The sequence below is a fragment of the Dendropsophus ebraccatus genome, chromosome 3, assembly GCF_027789765.1.
Source record: "Dendropsophus ebraccatus isolate aDenEbr1 chromosome 3, aDenEbr1.pat, whole genome shotgun sequence".
NCBI classification, from domain to species: domain Eukaryota; kingdom Metazoa; phylum Chordata; class Amphibia; order Anura; family Hylidae; genus Dendropsophus; species Dendropsophus ebraccatus.
The window spans coordinates 76,102,556-76,124,209 of NC_091456.1; the positions used below are offsets into that span (position 1 = coordinate 76,102,556).

A 21,654-nucleotide genomic window follows, 5' to 3' on the forward strand; every position below is an offset into this window, starting at 1 on the left:
AAAATAATACATTGTGCTGCAAACCAATCTATAGACCGTTTATTTGAAAGTATAAGATAAATACATGGTAACAGGCTCACTAAAAGACTGCACAGAAGTTTTATATAGCAAAAGTTGTGTTTCTGGGGTATAGCGTTTGCTATTGGGCTGTAGCCTTCCTTTTGTTCGTAAGCAAGCACCAGCATTGTGTTAGTTCTTTCCCACAGGGGCTGGTGGATATTAAATGAAACAGAATGTGTCTGAAATTGTCTGTGGCATTTGCAAACAATTACTTTCACATTTATTGTTTCTATTAAATGTTTTTATACATTTTGTTGATCAATACAGAGTTCTGTTTTCTCTGTGCTACTAACCTTAGCCTCATCAATTCTACCATATATTTTTTTTTTTTTATTCAGATTTCTACGTGTCATGAGTCGATCCCTGCCCTTGTTTATGACGCTAGCTTGGATCTATTCTGTTGCTGTAATCATTAAAGGAATTGTCTATGAAAAAGAGGCTCGTCTAAAAGAGACCATGAGGATCATGGGACTGGACAATGGCATTCTGTGGTTGAGTTGGTTTATTAGCAGCCTCATCCCACTTTTAATGAGTGCTGGTCTGCTAGTGTTGATTCTTAAGGTAAAACATATATAATTTTTTTTACTCCTAATATCGCCCATGTGCATTAATTTACTCATAATTATGAAGTTATGCAATATGACCTTGTTTCGGAGTTATCTGCCATGTTAAACCTTTGTTTCTCATTTTCAGACTGGAAACCTTTTGCCATACAGTGATCCAAGTGTGGTATTTGTCTTCTTATCTGTCTTTGGAGTGGTGACCATCTCCCAGTGTTTCCTGATAAGCACCATTTTCTCTCGGGCCAATTTAGCAGCAGCCTGCGGCGGCATCATTTATTTTACCCTTTACCTACCCTATGTACTTTGTGTTGCCTGGCAAGACTATGTGGGCTTCAGTCTCAAGATATTTGCTGTAAGTTTATTTTTTTCTTCTAATTCTTTATAGACCTAAAGTGTTTTATTTTTCTACACTCTAAAAAAAAAAAAAAGATTCTTAATAGAGATGAGCGAACCGTGTTCGGGTTCGAGTCAATCTGAACCCGAACGTTCGGTATTTGATTAGCTGAGGCTGCTGAACTTGGATAAAGCTCTAAGGTTGTCTGGAAAACATGGATACAGCCAATGACTATATCTATGATTTCCACATAGCCTTAGGGCTTTATCCAACTTCAGCAGCCACCGCTAATCAAATGCCGAAAGTTCGGATTGACTCGAGCATGCTCGAGGTTCGCTCATCTCTAATTCTTAATAAAAATTCATGTTCTCGCTACTGCAACGGGCCGCCCTTTAATAGTAAAAGGTGTTGTCTATTGATAATGACGGCTGCAAATGACGATCATTATTTTTTTCCGCCATTATTAATAGACAGGCGCTTTTTCTCGATAAAAATCTCGATTTTAAATACCTGATAAGCATATGTTTGGAAAATTCAGGTACATTTGCTACATGTATACTGTTTGTGTTAAAGGGGTATTTTCCATCTCAAGTAATATAGTTAGTCTCTTAGGGCTCGTCAAGTTAAACATTTTTAAAAATACATTCATTTAGCAAATTGCCTCCTCCTCCTAATATTCTGCTTTCTTTCTCTCCCATTAACAGCTTGTTGTCTAGGTTACTGACCCCTGACCTCTAAAAGCAATGGTCTGGCTGGTGTGTATATATAGCTAGGGTATACATATATAGATATATTATATAGTGTATATACTCCATATTGCTATATATCTACACTATACAGTTGGTGAACTAGGCAACGAGGTTTCAACAATGGGAGAGAAAGGGCGGCATATCAGGAGGAGGAGGAGGGAAGTTTGCTTAATTGTGTATTTGCAAAATGCTAACTTGACAGGCCCTACATGTTTAAGTACAATAGATAAGATTGCAATACCCATCTTCGATTGATAACTGACAAGGATTTAGAATTTTGATCCCATTTTAAACAGTCTTGTCTCCATGTTTTCCTTGTAGAGCTTCTTGTCACCCGTTGCATTTGGATTTGGTTGTGAAGTTTTTGCACTTTTTGAGGAGCAAGGAGTTGGCGTACAGTGGAGCAATCTCTTAGATAGCCCTCTACAAGAAGATGGGTACAGTCTTACTACCTCTGGCTTCATGATGCTATTTGATACTCTTTTGTATGGAGTGATGACTTGGTATATCGAAGCTGTTTTTCCAGGTAATCTATTTTGCATAACGTAATCATTATAACCAGATACACCAGAAGAACAGAGATTTCCTATAGTTAGATTCAGCAAATTAACTTAGAGGTTTAATAAATAGTTGATCAAATGCTGTATGACGCCTTGTTTTCTGCAGTTGTTGGTACTGATATATAATACAATAGGATTTGTTATTCCAGCACTTTCTATATTTTAGCCAGTGATTTGAATTAATTGAGCCAGTCAGGAATGTCACCACTCTCTTTGAGAATACTTGACTCTAAGGCTACGTTTACACACAGTGAAATAAAAGCAAAATACAACAATGATGCAATAATGGCTGTTCATCCATTATTCTAGTTTGGGATTACTAATTGGCCTTTGGATGCGGCTTAATTGAAAAGTCCATTTATTTTAATAGTAAAAACGGAGAAAGAATGGTGACAAAAGAAAAACCGTGTAAACAACTAATAAAAAAAGTCCGCTGTTTGCAAAAGACGTCCGAAAATAATGATCATGTTCATTATTTTGACGTCCACGGTAAAAACGTCTGTTATTCAATACATTGTGTGCATTGGACGTCCGTCTTCCCATTGACTTCAGTGCATTGCCATTGCAGTCAGATAAATCGCGGCAATAAAGGCCGTTTTGTTTTTTTTATATAAAAATTGTCCACCTTTTCTCTATTTTTGACGTTGTGTGAACATAGCCCTAATCTTTACATGCTTGAAAAAGAGCCTGAAAAAGAAGAAAACATAAATTTTACTCACCCCTAAATTGTCAGCCATTTCAGCATTGCTACCACTGAGTTGTCCTTTGCCAGGTTTACTGCAGTCTGCAGGAAGAGACTGCTGAGGCCAGTCATGAGCTTTACTGTCACTAAAACAATGTACATGACATCATTGCACCAAGCTCAGTGGGGGGCATGGGCATCAGTGGAGAGGTGAGGACTTTAGGGTTGAGTAAAGAGGTGTTTTATGTTTGTTCCAGCCTATACTCATTTTTGTAAAGATCTCAGAAAACCCATTAACAGTAAAGAGCAGTTCACTTACTCAAGGATTCGTAAAAAAAAAAAATGTGATTATTTATCTACATTTCAGGCCAGTATGGAATTCCTAGGCCTTGGTATTTTCCATTTACAAAGTCATATTGGTGTGGAAGGGAACCAAGACTAATACATCACCCCAGTTCTTTACAGAGGGAATCGTCTGAAGGTAAATGGTTGACTTTGTGATTCTGAGCCAATTAACAGTCTACAATATAATGTCTTCCATTTAAAGGGCTTCTTTAATTTGGTACTTCTTCCTTTAGTGTGCATGGAGGCAGAACCTAACCATCTTCCGCTAGGAGTCTCTATTCAGAATCTAGTAAAAATTTACCGAAATGGTAAGAAGGTGGCAGTGGATGGTTTGTCACTGAGCTTCTATGAAGGACAGATCACTTCATTTCTGGGACATAACGGAGCTGGAAAAACAACAACTATGTAAGAAACTTTATATGTCCTATTATAAAAATATCATGATTTTAAAAAACATCCCTGCCGTTGGCCATTTTCTAGATATCTTAAAATAAACAACTATTTGTTATATAAATACTGTAGTTATGGTTTTTGCCTTTAGTACTATACATATACAATAAGTCTCAGATAAAATACAATTTGTATTCCTTTCTTAAAGGTCTATATTAACAGGCTTGTTCCCACCAACCTCTGGAACTGCCTACATCATGGGAAAAGACATCCGCTCCGAGCTTAACTCTATCAGACAAAATTTGGGAGTTTGTCCTCAACATAATGTCCTTTTTGACATGTAAGTACGATCAAATAGATTAACACAATAAATCCATGTGGATCTGTTAAGCCTTCTATAAGCCTGGAAAAAGTTAAGTTTTCAAAGTAAAATCTTTTCTAAACAGGAACTCTATCACTGGTACTGCACATTCACCTTGTAAATCTTAACTTACAAGTACCAGTATCGGGTACCACCATTGTCAGTGTATTATTTTACTTCTCTCATGCAGTAATCCAGGCATGTCCAAACTTTTTTCGAAGAGTGCCAAATTTGATGAAGTGAACATGTGCGAGGGCCGACCATTTTACATGCTACATGCTATATGCTTTATAACACAGGCAGATAATAGCAAGCTGGATACCTGGGGGGGCCGTAAAAGTTCGGAACGTGGGCCGCAAATGGCCCTCCGGCCGGACTTTGGACATGCCTGCAGTAATCCTATGGCATGTTAGTGAAGTTGTCTGTTTGATTGTAACGGTCACGTTGGGCGCTTCTGGATTAGCAGTGAAATCCACTAATCAGGAAGTTCAGGTCTCCATGCATATGGAGACTAGAGATGAGCAAACCTCGAACATGCTCGAGTTCATCCGAACCTGATCGTTCGGCATTTGATTAGCGGTGGCTGCTGAAGTTGGATGGAAAACATGGATACAGCCAGTGACTATATCCATGATTGCCACATAGCCTTAGCCTTTATCCAACTTCAGCAGCCACCGCTAATCAAATGCTGAACAATCGGGTTCGGATGGACTCGAGCATGCTCGAGGTTCTCTCATCTGTAATGGAGATGCAATCAGTTGATAATGTGCGCAACCCCATTAGATCTAATTGGGGTTGTGCACATTATCAACGGATTACAACTATGTTTGCTCGGAGAAACTTCCATATTAGCAGTGAATTAAACCGCTAATCCGGAAGCACCCGGTGTGACAGGTACCCTTTAAACAAATATGTGATACAATTTTAAGTTTGAATTCAAATCCTATATATATATATATACACACACAACACTTTTCCATATTTAATTTTCTATTTTACTCATTTACTAATACTACACTGTAACTTTACTGTAACAGTCATAAAGCATTTTAGTTACCATTATAGATATCTAAAGAATGCAGCTTATACTTACTCATCCTGTTAAATCATGTCTAATGGAGACTGAAAAGCTTGAAACAAAAATGTGCATTAAATACCTGCATTTTTTTTAACGTCTCCATAGCTGATCACTTGCTTGGCCTCTTTTAAGGTGAATTTGTACAGAACGTGATGAATCAGCGGAAAAAGCTCTAGGTTTATCTATATTAGTTTATAACTTTTGCAGTTTCTGATAATATGTTTATTTAGAGTTCTTGCATACTGGCTCATGTCAGATATGAGGCAATGAACGCAGTACATTGGATATACCCTTAGGCTGTGTTCCCACAACGTCTTTTTATGCAAAATAGTGTCCGTTTTTAAAAATAATGGCCGTGGTTTTACTGTGACAGCTGTCGGTTATTATTATTATTTATTACCATCATTATCAAATGTTATTTGGCCTAAAAAAGTCATTTAGGCAACATAGCCTGAAATAACACTACTGTGAGGAGACCTAATAATGTTGCATAATATATGGATGTTCTCCATATAAATGTTGAGGATCCCCATAATAACTTTAATAATCTTGTAGACTACTTTTCAACAAGCATTCATGCAAATACATCCAGACTGCTTAATATGAGTAATTACAATGTGCTAGTTTAATAAAAGAAATGGGAAATAAAACACTGTCCAGAGTTTGTAGAAATATAGTTTCTTCATTAGTGAATTGAAATTCAAAGGGTATAGTTAATTTTTTTTTACCGTGCAAAACTGTCTGTGGAGCTTTACTGAGGCATGCAGATATGCTTCCTCATCTGTGCCTCTCTACGATTTCCCTCCAGGCTCACTGTAGAAGAACACATCTGGTTTTATGCACGACTGAAAGGGCTTTCGGAGGAGAAGGTAAAAGCAGAGATGGAACAGATGATAAATGATGTTGGCCTCCCCAATAAGAAAAAATCCAAGACAAGTCAGCTGTCAGGTAATGCACAGTTATCTAGATTTTCTATGAAAATTGTATGACTGAAGAAGTGACTTCATTATAGGGTCTATTAGAAAAATGTTGGGGCATCTTGTGACCAACAAAAACTGTGTTCATTTAAAAAAAAAATAAAAAAAAAGGGTACCTTTTTATACCTGAGTTTTTTTTGTTGTTGTTGAATTGTTGAAATATGTTTACATGGCACCACGAGTGAGGGCTTGCTTCTTTAACAAATAATTGTTACTGAAACCTGTTTTAATTCATCTACTCCTTGGTTGTCGTACTTTGAATGCATTATAGTAAAGAACTGGGTAGAGATGAGCGAACCGGGTTCAGGTTCGAGTCGGTCCGAACCAGAACGTTTGGTATTTGATTAGCGGGGGCTGCTGAACTTGGATAAAGCTCTAAGTTTGTCTGGAAAACATGGATACAGCCAATGACTATATCCATGTTTTCCAGATAGACTTAGAGCTTTATCCAACTTCAGCAGCCACCGCTAATCAAATGCCGAAAGTTCGGGTTCGGATCGACTCGAGCATGCTCCAGGTTCGCTCATCTCTAGAACTGGGTTTTAATTCATGAGGAGTTCAAGCCATTATACGTTTCTTTTCTTTTCTGTTGCCATGTATTAGTTTGAGAACATGAGCTTCTGAAGTATTACCTATTTCTTTATTCCCATGGTATACTTATAAACGCTTTAGATGTTAAAGGATTGATCACGGCATCTAAGATGTTAAATGGCCTGGATCTGAGTTAGATCCTAACCTAGCAGTTAGTCTGTGACAGGTACATAATACTGTTCAGCTACTGTGTAAATGGATCAAAAAGGGATTAATGTGATTGGTGGTCCTCAATTCTAAGGGCCGTATTACATTGGCTGATATTTCAGAGCAAGCGAGCAACGATCTGTCAGGGCAGCGCTCGCTTGCTCCTTGTTCCCCACTTGCTGTCTGTATTATTACACGTGCTAACATCAAGCGGGGAGTAGTGGGTGGCCCATATGGGAGACCGTTCATTTGAAGCATGACCTAAACTCCCTACAACAATAGTGAGCTTTGGCTGTCCAGGCTTGATGGGAATTGTAGTTTAAAAACAGCTGGAGGGCCTGAGTTTGACACGTCTGATATAAAACATGACCTATTACACAAAAGGATTATTGGCCAAGACTTGTTGTCTTAAATGTTACCAGCATCTGTATTATTTATTGAATGAAGCATCGAGACTCCAGGACTTTGTTGTATACTCTCTGGTAATGTATGACTTTTGCATTATAGGTGGTATGCAGAGAAAGCTTTCTGTAGCCTTGGCTTTTGTTGGCGGATCAAAGGTTGTCATTCTTGATGAGCCCACAGCTGGGGTTGACCCATATTCAAGGAGAGGCATTTGGGAGCTGCTACTTAAATATAGACAAGGTAAATATAAAATATGCTATGAGTTTTTTTAGTAAGCTTAAAAACTTTTAAGAAGAATGGTAATTTATTCTTTGCAAACAAACATCTTAGATGGAAAATGTCAAACTTCTAATTTGTATTTGTTGTAATGTGTAGGAATTGTGGTGATTTTTTTTTCTTGTGTTTGGTTTTTAATCCAGGAAGGACAATTATCCTGTCCACACATCACATGGATGAGGCTGACATCCTCGGAGACCGAATTGCTATAATCTCACAAGGCAAACTGTGCTGTGTAGGATCTTCTCTCTTTCTGAAGAACCAACTAGGGACTGGCTACTACCTTACCTTAGTGAAGAGAGACACCGACTCCTCTCTTAGCTCCTGCAGAAACAGCAGCAGTACAATGTCTTACTTGAAAAAGGTACATTTAGTTCTTTTACATTTACTTCAAGGAGACTAGCAAATCTGTTTCCAGGAATAATAATAAAAAAAATTGAGAGCTCTCAGTTAAAACCTAAGATGGTATCAAATGGCAAGCCTTTAAGACCACCTAGGTCTTTTTTTTGTTGATGAGTAGAGATGAGCGAACCTCGAACATGCTTGAGTCCATCCGAACCCGATCGTTCGGCATTTGATTAGCGGAGGCTGCTGAAGTTAGATAAAGTCCCAAGGCTATGTGGAAAACATGGATATAGTCATTGGCTGTATCCATGTTTTCCAGACAACCTTACAGCTTTATCTAACTTCAGCAGCCACCGCAAATCAAATGCCGAGTGATCTGGTTCGGATGGACTCGAGCATGCTCGAGGTTCACTCATTTCTATTGATGAGACCTAGGTAGTTTTGAAAGCATTCAGTTCATCTCCTTTTTTTATGTAGCCAAAAGGTATCAACTGCTGATGGTACAAAGATTTTTTTTTTTTCCCTTTCTATGAGTTTTTAGAACAATTTTTTCATGCACTGTACTGTTCAAGTGGTTGTTAAACCAAAGACTAGAAAAATGTCTGGCTTCGTTAAAGGGGTTTCCACATGTAGAAGTTGGATTATTACTAGGATATGCAATGAGTTCATTATTAATAAACTTCTTATATAGAAAATTCAGATTGATAAGCATATAATTTTAATAACCACATTCATGTCACCCAAGTTGTTCTCTAATGCAATTTGACCCACTAAATGCCAAATGTGTTTGACATATAACAACAATTCTATATTTTTTATGACCTAAAAGGTATACTTTAAAGCATATAACAGTACATATGTGGCCAGGTTATACGTTATTAATGCATCATTCTTAGAGAAGAACTAATGCCTAAAATACCTGGGAATTAGGCTCTTTTCACAATGCTGTTTTGTAGTGTCTGGCAGGTGTATATGTAGGGGGACTCCCCAATGTATACTTCTGCTGTGTGGCTATTACTGATGCAACTTAGTAGCACATAGACATTAATGTAAAAAAAATAGTACACAGGTTTGTGCTACTCTATCCAGCAAAAAAACAAAAACCCCAACATAAACTCCCTGACTGGAGGTCAGAATTATACTTTTTGAATGGTGCTGGGTGATTGGGAGTCTATGGTCTGAGACACCTCAAACATGACGTGAAAGGAGCCTTACCATTAGTTAGTGTAAAGCCTCATAAAGGACCTACATCATTTAACTTCTGGGATGACGGTACCCCGTCATTTATGGGCAGGAAAGCAGCAGATCAGCTCTTGCTTGCAAACAGAATAGGAGCTCGATGCTGGCAACGCCAACAGGAGCGGGGACCACAGGAGCGGTGATTATTAAAAATAGCAAACATACCCCGGATCGGAAGAGAGAAACCAAGAATAGGGTAATTATTATAAAATAGCTCCTTTTCTAATCCTACACCTAACCCTCCATTCTATCCAATCAGAAATGTAACAATGTTGTAATCACCGCCACTGTTGCCCCTGAACCTGATGATGATAGGGTCAGAATCAAAAGGCAACCACTTGTTAACATAGTGGCTATTGATTGATATGCTGCTGGATTTTAACGTTTTTGCACAGTACACATCTCTGAAAACTAACATTCTCCCGTTGCTTCTACTATACAACAACCTTAGCCACTGTGTTTGCTTCTGTAAGGAAACTGTTTGTCTATGCTGCTTTGACATTATTCACAATAGCCAGTAGACTCGTGGCATGTCTGTTTATCATTTATATTGGTATTTATTTTGCAGGAAGATAGTGTGTCTCAGAGCAGTTCTGATGCTGGACTGGGCAGTGACCATGAAAGTGATACTTTGACAATAGGTAAAAAGAATTGATTTTTCAAAATAAGCCAAATAAACCATGGGTTTTATATAGAAAAGTACCAAAAAAATTGCTATATTATACAATATTAATACTGTTCACATCACTTTTTTTTTCTGTCATACATATACATTGGATAAATGTCAAAGTGGGATGCTGTTCTATACGTGCATGGATAAGCACTGGCACCCTTGGCTTTATTGGCCTGAATGATAATTTTCAAAATGTACATGTTTGGACTTACAACACATCTTTGGAAAATTACCAGAACCTGGCACTAGATGACATTAGCCATTAGACATTAGTCAATGATTTCTGTGCCTGTCCATACATATAAACATGAATGTAAATGTATTTTGGTACATACAACCTCTGGTAACATGTACTCCGTGTAGTATCTAGTAACATGTACATGAACCAAACATAAAATTCTTACAACAAGCCTTTCTCGTCTTGTCTTGTATGGGTCTCACAGATGTCTCTGCCATTTCCAACCTTATCAACAAACATGTGCCAGAAGCCCGATTTGTAGAAGATATCGGACATGAACTTACCTATGTGTTGCCTTATGAGGCTGCTAAAGAAGGAGCATTTGTTGAGCTTTTTCATGAAATAGATGATCGTTTAATTGACCTTGGCATCTCCAGTTATGGCATCTCAGATACCACTCTTGAAGAGGTAAGATAGTTAAAGGGGTATTCCATGGAAAAAATATACCTTTAATTTACATTTCTTTAAATTGTCACTTTCAAAAAACTTTTGGCAGATATCAGAGAGACGTGAAAAGTTTTAATTGGTCCGGGTCCGAGTGTTCAGATGGTTGTGGGAATGAGCCAAGAGAGGACTGCACTGCCGCGTGGTCCACTCCCCACTCTGTGTCAGTGGTAAAATTCGGCCTCATAACCTTGGTATCCAAGATGGGAGAGAACCATGCTGAGTGCGGACTTCTCCCAGCTCGTTCTCATGATTGGCCAGGCTCTGAACACTCAGACCTAGACCGGTCAAAACTTTTAACTTGCGCCTCTCTTTTTTTAAATCACAGTGACACTTAAATAACTTTTGCATTATGTGGCAGTATTAAGGGACAACAAATTGTGATTTTTTTTCTTTTCTGATTTGTCTGTTACAGATATTCCTAAAGGTTGCTAATGACACGGGTGTGGATGCAGAGACATCAGGTAATAAGCAATTTGCAGTATAATTGTTTGATGTATAGTTAATCATATTTGGTTGCTTTATAGTTTTTTTTTTTTTTTTATGTTAGATGGAACGCTACCTGCTCGAAGGAAAAGATATGCTTTTGGAGACCATCAGAGCTGCCTACGACCTTTCACAGAAGATGACAATTTAGAAACCAATGACTCTGATTTAGATCCAGGTATTTAAAGAAACATATTTACTCACGCTCTATTAAGTAAAGTATGACTTTTGGCTCTTTCAGATTAATGGAGTTGACTGTGAGAGAATTGTACGGACATGATATTTTACTGTGCGTTCCATTTATATGTGACACTATGCTTTTCTCTTTGTAGAATCAAGGGAGACAGATTTTCTCAGTGGTGTAGATGGTAAAGGGTCCTACCAAATGAAAAGCTGGAGTCTGATGAGACAGCAGTTTACAGCCTTACTGTGGAAGAGGTTACTCTATGCCAAGCGCAGTAGAAAGGGCTTCTTTGCACAAGTGAGTTAGAAATGAAAAATGATGACCATTCTGTTTGCTGGGGGGAATTTCATAAATAAATTTGTCTTTGACTAGGAATGTATCTATAAATTCTAGAACACCATTAGAAAAAAACACACTGCTTGCCTACAAATGAGCATGCAGACATTTAAAGCTTGTTTGGAATTTTTTAAGTATAGTGTGAGGCTTCACACCATTTACTGTAAAGTAACTGTGTATCCTTCCACCTCCAGATTGTGTTGCCAGCTGTTTTTGTACTCATTGCACTGATGTTTAGTCTTATTGTGCCACCATTTGGAAAATACCCCAGCCTGGAGCTTCAGCCCTGGATGTATGATGAACAGTATACCTTTTTTAGGTAGGTCTCTTTTAATATGAATATTTGTTTGCTCGTTCTTTGGATCTTCATGACATGTAAACATAAGGAGAAGTCTGGCGAAAATTTTTATCAAAGTATTGTATTGCCCCCCAAAAGGTATACAAATCACTAATATACACCTGTTACGTGAAATGCTTATAAAGTGCTTTTTTCCCTGCACTTACTACTGCATCAAAGCTTCACTTCTTGATAACATGATGTCACGACCCAACTCCCAGAGCTGTGCGGGCTGTGGCTGCTGGAGAGGATGATGGCAGAGGGACACTGAGGGACACAGGGCACTGGAGAAACACTGAGCATCCCCCTGCCATCATCCTCTCCAGCAGCCACAGCCCGCACAGCTCTGGGAGTCGGGTCGTGACATCACCATTTTATCTAGGAAGTGAAACCTTGATGCAGTAGTAAGTGCAGGGAAAAAAAGCACTTTATGTGCATTTCCCATAATAAGTGTATATTGGTGATTTGTATGGCTTTTGGGGGACAATAAACTATTTTAATTTAGTTTTTTGCTAGACTTCTCCTTTAAGATTAAAGAGGTCCAGCTTTTTTTTTTCCAAAGTCCAAAGGCCAATGTCTGCACCACCATCATTCCATCAGTCAGGAGGTCTCCAGTGACCAGCACTTCCTGATCGACACACAGTAAATGACTTAAAATGCCTGCGCAGCCAAACACTAGTTGAGGCAGGTCACTGCTGCGACCAGTGATTGGCATAGTGGGCAATGTCAAGATAGGATCAAGAAGTTGAGATAATTGAATTAAATAATTATTGTCTATTGAATGGAACTTTGTAACTTGAAATTGAGATGAAAGAAAATTGGTTCACTAAAAGCTTTGCTAAAAATAACCACCTGCTACCCTCACATTTCTAGTTTATTTCACTTCTACATGAGTAATGTTTATTATATACTATTAAGCTTATCAAGGGATCTGATTTCTTTCAAGCTCTGATTTCTGGTATGCGTTATATAATTAGTCGACAATGAGCCTGGGAGACAGAAATGTTGTATGTTTATTTAGTAATTATATTTATGAATGACTTACAGGAACTTGAACTTGGTACTTGAAGTGCCTGTGACATACTGACTGTCTATGTGTTTCTCATAGCAATGATGCCCCAGAAGACTCTGACACTCAAGCTCTTTTAAAAGCTTTGATTGTAAAGCCTGGCTTTGGAACGGCATGCATGGATGGATATTCTATTAAGTGAGTATTAGCTTTTGTATTTCACTTGCTGCTTTTAGTTTTACTGGAATTAAGCTGTGGCTTTAATACCTTATGTTCTGAAATTTATTTTACAGGGGTGTTCCTTGCTCAGGAGAGGATGAAGTCTGGAGAACTCAGTTTGTCTCACAGGCCGTGGAAGACCTTTTTCTTAATGGTAATTGGTCAATGGAAAACCCTTCTCCTGCCTGTGAGTGCAGCAATGAAAATGTAAAGAAGATGCTTCCAGTATGTCCCCCTGGGGCTGGTGGCCTACCACCTTTTCAGGTACTTCAAATAAAATAAATTACAATCAGAAAATAGAAACAAATTAGTAAAAAAAAGAATGTTTAAGCATTTGGCTCAAATCAATAAAACAAATTCAGGTAATACTTTCTTTTAAATGCTACAATTAAATAAAATTCAGTGGGACACTCAAATGTATGTGAAGCAGACTGGACTCTAACTCTATAATCTATGTTAAAATGGATACTTTACATCCTAATAAACATATACAATTATAATTTAGGCTCTATTCTCTGCCCAGCCTTAGGAGAACCCACTTCAATACGCCGCATATGGATCCCGCTTTTGTACTTTATATTGAGAGAAAAGGATTGCATATAGTTGCATGCAATGTTGTTCTGCCTTTGACCTGCATAAGCTCCTGTTTACTCTGGATTGAGCACAAGCAAGCAAATATTCTTGTATTTCTGTTCCCTGGAAGTTCCAGGCAGACAGATAATATGCTGGAAATGCATTACATCATATCCTGTTGTGGAGTACATTATGTAGCGCACAGACTATTCCCTGAACATTTCGGCACAGCGAGCAGGCATATATTATTAATGTTCTGAAGCAATCCTTAGGCAGACAATACATTTGATCATGCTATCGTTCTGCTAGTTGTAGTAGTGTACGGAAAGTTATAAATGAAATGTCATGAAATGTATGCTGAATATAACTGTGCGTGCTGCTAGTGAATGTCAGTCTCTAAAAGGAAGAAGGTGTGTGTTTGTGCCCATGTGTGCCATAGTATCTGGTATGCAGTAATAATTCAAATTTTTTTTTCACTTTTTCCAAATAGAAAATACAAAATACTACCGACATCCTACAAAATCTGACAGGAAGGAACATATCAGATTATCTGGTGAAGACGTATGCTCAGATTATTGGGAAAAGGTAAGACATATTGTAACTGTAATTACAGCAAAATTTCCTTTTATCAGATTCCCTCTAGTCCAGATGTTTTACTAGTACTGTACATGTATCCATCCCAGCAATCTGAGATAATCTGGACCCACCCACAAGCAGAGAGAACTAATACTCAGCTGCCTTTGATTCAGAATAGAAACAAGAGTAGCATAGTTATTGTTTTACAGTGTCTACATTTTCTGTTTTGTACATATTGCTTGTTGGACTGTCATAGAAAGTCATATATAACAATAAGGTTTAATAATCTTCTAATTCCGGTCATATGGATTTGAATGAATTACAATGAATAAAGTTATGTTACAATATTTGCATTGTTCTGCTATATGTTATATGGATGAAACCATTTGTAATGTGCTTTTCTGTTCTTTAGCTTAAAGAACAAGATCTGGGTGAACGAGTTTAGGTATGTCATTGGTCTTGCATATACTTTGTGCCCTTGTTCTGTTTGATTGTAATTGTCTCACCCATCTCAGGGCCTGTTTTGGAGCATCCATTATTTTTTATAAACATAGTTCTGCGCAAAGCTCTTTTTTTCCACTAAAAATGACAATTTAGCAGAACCCATTGGACCCCATTTTATGTAATTGTGATCTGGTGGTGTCAGTAATGCTAATGTGAGCAAAGTCTTATGGTAGCGATATGCTTTTATTATTGGTCTATCTCTCCTGACCTTCCCATACACAGGAACATTCTGCACTGGTAATTCAAATTTAGGCTATGTTCTTACGCTGTAAGAGACCGGCCGTTCCGTGACCCGGCCGGGACATGGAACAGCTGGTCTCTGCAAAGATCATCCCGGCTGGTGAAGCAAGCGGCCGCAGCCGGTCGCTTAATTGTTTAAACTGACAGGTCTTTCTGCGGCCGCAATTCACTTAATTGCGGCCGCAGAAAACTGACATGTCGGTTCTTTGCAGTGCCGCATGGGATCCCGGCCGGAGCATATACGATGTGTATACATCTACCATAGGAGAATAGGCAGTGTTCCACACTGTACAAAGTACGGCCGTTGTTGCCGATGGCAACAATGGTCGTACTTTTAAGCTGTGTGAACATAGCCTTAAGGTGTCTATGCTAAGTACTAGGTCCATTAGAACATTAAAGAGGTTCCTTAAATTGTAATTTTTACACTTTCATTGCTTTGTTCCTTAGGTATGGTGGTTTCTCCTTGGGTGGAAGCAGCACCCCAGCTTTACCACCAAGTGAGGAAATTTTGGCTTCCATTAAACACATCAAGAAACAACTGGACTTAGCAAAGGTACTTCATCCTAAAGATTTTCCATTAAAAAAAACAAACAAACCTTGCGTATGTATTGCGCCACTTTTATCTTGCCTGCTCAGGTAGTTTAACAGCATAGTCCAGCAGTGCATTGGAATTTGTACGCAATGTAATCCATAATGAAATTCAGATTATATATTTTTTTTAAACGATATTTTATTAGTGGCTTATGTAATATTTGAACATACATATTGAAAATTCATTACATATTCAAAAAGAAAGTCGCTCACAGGCAACAAAGGATTGCCTGTCTTACCAAAAACATAAGTAGAAAAACAGTAATTTATAATATCACCTTAAAACATGGTATAGATGTCAGATATTCAAATATGCTACCAATAGAATGGAGAGAATTGTCTTTAACAGAGAAAGGGAAAAGCTTAAGATATTTGGAGTGCTCCCAGAGTTTCCCTTTGAATTCAGATTATATTAATGATTATTAAAAGGCTGGGAGCGAAGCAACAGCTGCGGTGCTCCAATTTTAATGCCATGTTACATGAAGATATATTTGTAAGGGTTATTACCCTTCTTCCTTTGTACTTATTATGGTACGAAAATAGTTTTTCCATAGATCTTTATTAAAAATGTAGCTTCTTTTTTCACCCACAGAATATATAGTGCACAAAGAAGCTTCCAGGCTAAGCAGATTTCTGACTTGGTGAAAGGTCAATCTAGAATACTGTTGAGGAAAAAAAAAAAAAAAGTTATCTCTCCTGTTCTTCATATACACGGGAACGTTCAGCATGGTGGCTTATCTCTCATAGAACAAAGGAGCTGGGTAGTGCTTTTCCGTCACGCCCAACCCCTATCTCCACCATCATCATCTGTCAGAGTGTCAGGAGAGCCCCATACACTTTATACTGACGGCCAGTCCCGCCACAAGTGGTTTGGCTGACGATAGTATAAAGTGTATGGGGACTTTAAACTAGACTGGCAGGTTCTCTGATGAATTTCACAGGGAGCTGGCCACTGCAATGTTTACTACATATAAAAACAAAGACTACAGAAGAGAAGCTTCTAAATGTTTAATAATAACCCCAATAACCCTAATGATGTGAGTATCTAAATTAATATTCAAACACACCCATCATTTTCACTGAACATATCTATCAATAGCCATGTCTTGTTTTTCTTTCCCAGAATGGGGCTGCTAACCGTTTTCTTGACAGCTTTGGAACATTTATGAAAGGGCTCGATGCAAAAGATAATGTAAAGGTAAATGTTTATCTCTAACAGGTTAACTGCTAGGACCCCGCTTCACTTATTATACTCCTTACAATTCTGTGTAATGTACCTTATTCATCTGTGCATGGCTGGCCCTAGTGATGGGAAACCTGTATAGTTGTCTACAGTGTAGCACCACTAAAATTCGATACCTAAATCCAGGAACATTCCCTAGTTTATGGATTTGGCATCATATTGATATTATTTGAACACTTTATAGCAGTATCATGTGGATACTTATTATTATGGTTACTTGCACAAGCCACTGACAAGTGTGTTATTTGGGCACTGTGTGGCACACTGTAGATGGAAGTTGCTGCATAGGGCACTATCCAACCTATAGCAGACCCTGACTTTGTATGGCATTACCTGGGCGGCCCCCAGTGATGGGAACAACTACTGTCTTCTACTGCATGTTAACCATGTGCTGTTCTGAGTGTGCTGCAGTGCTTACAGTTCAGGACTATGTTTTCAGGTATGGTTTAATAACAAAGGCTGGCATGCTGTTGGTGCTTTCCTAAATGTGATGAACAATGGCATTCTACGCGCCAGACTACCTGAGGGAAAAGATCCTGCTAAATATGGGATCACAGCTTTCAATCATCCTTTAAACCTCACCAAAGAACAGCTATCCGAGGTTGCACTGTAAGTTTTACCCTTGATAATCCTAAGTATTACACAAAGTTTAGAATTTTAATGTTTATTGATACATGACTTACATTTCCTCTTCTCTGTATTTCCAGGATGACAACATCGGTGGATGTCTTGGTATCCATCTGTGTTATTTTTGCCATGTCATTTGTGCCAGCCAGCTTTGTAGTTTTCCTCATCCAGGAAAGAGTGAGCAAAGCCAAACATTTGCAGTGTATTAGTGGAGTGAAGCCTGTGATCTACTGGCTGGCCAACTTTGTTTGGGATATGGTAAGAAAAGACGTCACTTTTGCCCTCCACTTTTCTTCAAAGGATATGACATTGGTGCCGCATACAAGTTCAGAACTAATTGTTTTATACCTTATTTATCCTTCCAGTGTAACTACATTGTTCCAGCAACGTTGGTCATTATAATATTCGTCTGCTTCCAGCAGGACTCCTATGTATCTTCCTCCAATTTACCAGTGTTGGCACTTTTACTTTTGTTATACGGGTAAGAGATCTTATTTCTTGTACATTTAATAGTAATTTGTGTTTGTAGATTGTTCTAGTTACTACAGTGATGTAGATGTTAACAGCCATATTGTATGTAGGCACAGATCCCAACATTTCTACTCGGGGAGCATTTTCTTTTCAGCATGAGCTATATATTATTTATCATATGATATAGTCTGGCAGTCATTGTCTTTAAATAGATGACTAATAATCTGTTTATCTCATAGGTGGTCCATAACTCCTCTGATGTACCCCGCTTCCTTCATTTTTAAGATCCCCAGCACAGCCTATGTGGTGTTAACTAGTGTCAATCTTTTCATTGGGATCAATGGCAGTGTGGCCACTTTTGTGCTTGAACTTTTTACAAATAATGTAAGTATATCATTCATACATGTATATTATATACTTGATTAAATACAAATAGGATCATAATATGACTGCTGATATGGCAATTACATAAAACCTCTTCTATCTTTGTAGAAACTGAACAATATAAACGACATTTTAAAGTCAGTGCTGCTTATATTCCCTCATTTCTGCTTGGGAAGAGGACTCATTGATATGGTGAAGAATCAAGCCATGGCCGATGCTCTAGAAAGATTTGGTGAGTAGTCCTTTTTATACTGCCTTTAGAGGGGTTTTCTTGGACTTTTAGGCTATGTTCACACTACGTAAAAGTACGTCTGTTGTTGCCATCGGCAACAACGGCCGTACTTTATGCGGAGTGGAACAATGCCTTATTTTCAATGGGATCCCGGCCGGATCGTATACACATCGTATACACTCTTGCCGGGATCCCATGCGGGGCCGAAAATAACTGACATGTCAGTTTTCTGCGGCCACAATTCAATGAATAGTGGCCGTAGGAAACCCTGTCAGTTCACACAGTGAAGCGAGCGTCTTCACTGTGTGCTATGGGAAGCTCTGATGCGGGCGCACGCTGATGCGCCCGCATCAGAGCTCTGCGGCCAGGAAGATCATCCGGCTGGTACTTAAAGAGGACCAATCACCTAAAAATCACTGTCCCTATTATCAAAGGAAATCTCTCCCTAAGTCTATCTATGAAGATACAGACTGCCTGTGCAGTCTGTATCTTATCCCTTTACCCAATTCTCTTGATAGCTGAACGAAGGCCGGGCGCCGCCATCTTGATGACGTCACTTTGCGTTTCACCGCTGGAACGCAAGTGACGTATTCAAGATGGCGTCACCCGGCCTTCCAGCACCGAACAAGAGCATCAGGTAAAGTATAAGCTACAGACTGTAAAGGCAGTCTATTTATGAAGATACAGACTGCCTTTGCAGTCTGTATCTTATACTTTACCTGTTCCTCTTGTTTGCTGCAGCAAGGCCGGCACCGCCATCTTGATTACGTCGCTTGCGTTCCACCGCTGGAACGCAAGTGACGTATTCAAGATGGCGGCGCCCGGCATCAGACTGCAACGGACAAGAGGATCAGGTAAAGTATAAGATACAGACTGCAAAGGCAGTCTGTATCTTCATAAATAGACAAAATGAAGATACAGACTGCTGTTGCAGTCTGTATCTTATACTATACCTGTTCCTCTTGTTCGGCCCGGCCGCCGCCATCTTGATTACGTTACTTGCGTTCCACCACTGGAACGCAAATGACGTAATCAAGATGGCGGCGGCCGGCCTTGCTGCCGCTGTGGATGACGGGAGCTTCCTGTCTCGAGCCGGCTCTTTTGAAAAGAGCCGGCGCGAGACAGTGAATTGAAAAGTTAATAAAACAAAAACGCGGCCGAAAAAATAAATAAAAGTATTTACAAATGTAATTAAATAAATAATTACATTGAATTAGAAAATAAAAAAAATTTAAATTTCTTCCGTGATTGGTTCTCTTTAAGTCACGGAATGGCCGGTCTCTAAATGTAGTGTGAGCATAGCCTTACATTGACAGTCGATCTTCAGGGTAGGTCTTCAATATCAGATAATTGGGTCTTCAGTTCCCAGCATCCCCACCGATCAGTTGATACATTTGGCTGCAGATGTATCTGTTACTGCAGGTATATAGATATTGAGTTGAAGGGTATTTATTTTGGGCATAAAGAAAAAATAACAAATAAGTCATACTTAAGGCTCCATTCTCATGTCAATACTATTATGGATCTAAGTCCCTGCCCAACCCACAGATAAAAACTGGTAGAGTGATATATGATGCTTTAGGTCTCTAGCCCTACAGTCAAGCTTAGACTTGCATCCATAATGAGGTGCAAACACCGGATATGTATTATGAATGTATTCTATTTTTGCAGGAGAAAATCGTTTTGTCTCTCCGATGTCCTGGGATTTGGTAGGGAGAAATCTCTTTGCCATGGCTGTAGAAGGAGTGGTGTTCTTTGCTATAACTTTGCTGATTCAGTATCGCTTTTTTATTAAACCAAGGTAGGTGACAATTTTACTAAACTCTGTACTTAGTCCTGTATCATAAATGTGAAATATGATTTTAGTGCATACACTATTCCAGGAAATGCTAAAGGGAATAAGAGGCATTAGAAACTAGATACGTTCCCTGCATTATAATAAAGACTCGTGAATGTGGCTCAAAAGCTGATACAAATGTCTGATCACATGACAAGAGTCTGTTTCTCTCCAGGCCGGTGACTGCAAAGCTTCCTCCAGTAATTGATGAGGATGACGACGTGGCAAGGGAGCGGCAGCGGATAATGAATGAAGGGGGTCGGAGTGACATCTTAGAAGTCAAAGGACTGACAAAGGTATGGACATGCTCCCACCTGTTTAGTATGGCGATGCTGCCTTTGGCTGACTCGTCGTCAGTATTTTTCCTCAGGCACAGGCAAGCATCACACCTGCTTCACAGCTTACTATGAATTTAAGTCTTGGAGGCAGCAAGGCCATGCTTCATACATTTCTGAAATATTTCACTAAGGGTTCAAGTTGGCATTTACAGCTAAAAATGTAAGATTCTATAATTCTAGTCTAATATATGTTCCTGTTTATCTGTAGTTTAGAGGGTTGCTTTACTAAGCCATATGTATTGTCCTTGAATGATGGCCAAGGAAATGTTTCTGATTTTGATTTGTTTGTAAAGGCAGTAGTGTCACTCATTGTAGTGTTGTGCAGTATCATTGCTACATAAGGAAATACAGCACCAAAAAGGATTGTTCTGTTGGATGATCCCTGTCCACATGTCCTATTGGGGACCTACATTTGTAGGCCAGAGCAGGGAGCTGCTAGGAGTGACCGCTAAACCTGGAACTTTCAGGGAAGCCATCTGTAGAGAATGTTTTGTCCAGACAAACTTTTTACAGTAATTCTTCCCCTTGTGTATCTAGTATCTACTGTACAGTACAGAATTAATATACTGTAACATGGTTTATATTTTCAATTAATTAATGCCCTTGTTTTCAGATCTACAGAATGAAAAGAAAGCCAGCTGTTGATAGACTGTGTGTGGGAATACCCCCAGGAGAGGTAGTGTACAACCCCATGAATGATTAATGCACCTATGTAGCTGCAATACATTCTACAATTCTGCTTCTACTAAACACTTTTTTTTTCTTGCTTTTATTTTAATATTAAATTTTTCAATCCATACAACATACACCTATGTTAAAATATCATTATCATTAATACTACCAGGATTATGTGCACTAAATTTATCAGACACTATGTTTCTTGCAGTGCTTTGGCCTTCTGGGGGTTAATGGTGCTGGTAAAACTACCACATTCAAGATGCTTACTGGAGATACTGATGTGACTGCTGGAGAAGCCTTTCTGAAGGGACACAGGTGAGCTTGTTACACAG

General features: G+C 38.8%; 1 protein-coding gene across 5 annotated transcripts in view; it reads left to right on the plus strand.

Annotated features, from left to right (window-relative positions):
- ABCA1 (ATP binding cassette subfamily A member 1) overlaps window positions 1-21,654 on the plus strand; it is a 314,953-nt gene that overhangs the window by 283,667 nt on the left and 9,632 nt on the right. For 2 of the 5 annotated variants that reach the window (XM_069962030.1, XM_069962025.1), the window contains 31 exons: window positions 399-621; window positions 754-975; window positions 2,028-2,232; window positions 3,316-3,429; window positions 3,527-3,698; window positions 3,892-4,023; window positions 5,931-6,070; window positions 7,345-7,482; window positions 7,662-7,882; window positions 9,158-9,298; window positions 9,671-9,742; window positions 10,209-10,421; window positions 10,873-10,921; window positions 11,008-11,121; window positions 11,276-11,424; window positions 11,658-11,782; window positions 12,909-13,007; window positions 13,103-13,292; window positions 14,092-14,186; window positions 14,590-14,622; window positions 15,369-15,474; window positions 16,636-16,710; window positions 17,195-17,364; window positions 17,463-17,640; window positions 17,748-17,863; window positions 18,093-18,237; window positions 18,346-18,469; window positions 20,141-20,270; window positions 20,482-20,602; window positions 21,258-21,320; window positions 21,531-21,637. In XM_069962030.1, the coding sequence (XP_069818131.1) occupies window positions 399-621; window positions 754-975; window positions 2,028-2,232; window positions 3,316-3,429; window positions 3,527-3,698; window positions 3,892-4,023; window positions 5,931-6,070; window positions 7,345-7,482; window positions 7,662-7,882; window positions 9,158-9,298; window positions 9,671-9,742; window positions 10,209-10,421; window positions 10,873-10,921; window positions 11,008-11,121; window positions 11,276-11,424; window positions 11,658-11,782; window positions 12,909-13,007; window positions 13,103-13,292; window positions 14,092-14,186; window positions 14,590-14,622; window positions 15,369-15,474; window positions 16,636-16,710; window positions 17,195-17,364; window positions 17,463-17,640; window positions 17,748-17,863; window positions 18,093-18,237; window positions 18,346-18,469; window positions 20,141-20,270; window positions 20,482-20,602; window positions 21,258-21,320; window positions 21,531-21,637 (4,182 nt within the window). Of the gene's footprint in view, window positions 1-398; window positions 622-753; window positions 976-2,027; window positions 2,233-3,315; window positions 3,430-3,526; window positions 3,699-3,891; window positions 4,024-5,930; window positions 6,071-7,344; window positions 7,483-7,661; window positions 7,883-9,157; window positions 9,299-9,670; window positions 9,744-10,208; window positions 10,422-10,872; window positions 10,922-11,007; window positions 11,122-11,275; window positions 11,425-11,657; window positions 11,783-12,908; window positions 13,008-13,102; window positions 13,293-14,091; window positions 14,187-14,589; window positions 14,623-15,368; window positions 15,475-16,635; window positions 16,711-17,194; window positions 17,365-17,462; window positions 17,641-17,747; window positions 17,864-18,092; window positions 18,238-18,345; window positions 18,470-20,140; window positions 20,271-20,481; window positions 20,603-21,257; window positions 21,321-21,530; window positions 21,638-21,654 lie in introns of all 5 variants that reach the window. The other 3 variants (XM_069962027.1, XM_069962029.1, XM_069962028.1) reach the window with 3 other exon arrangements.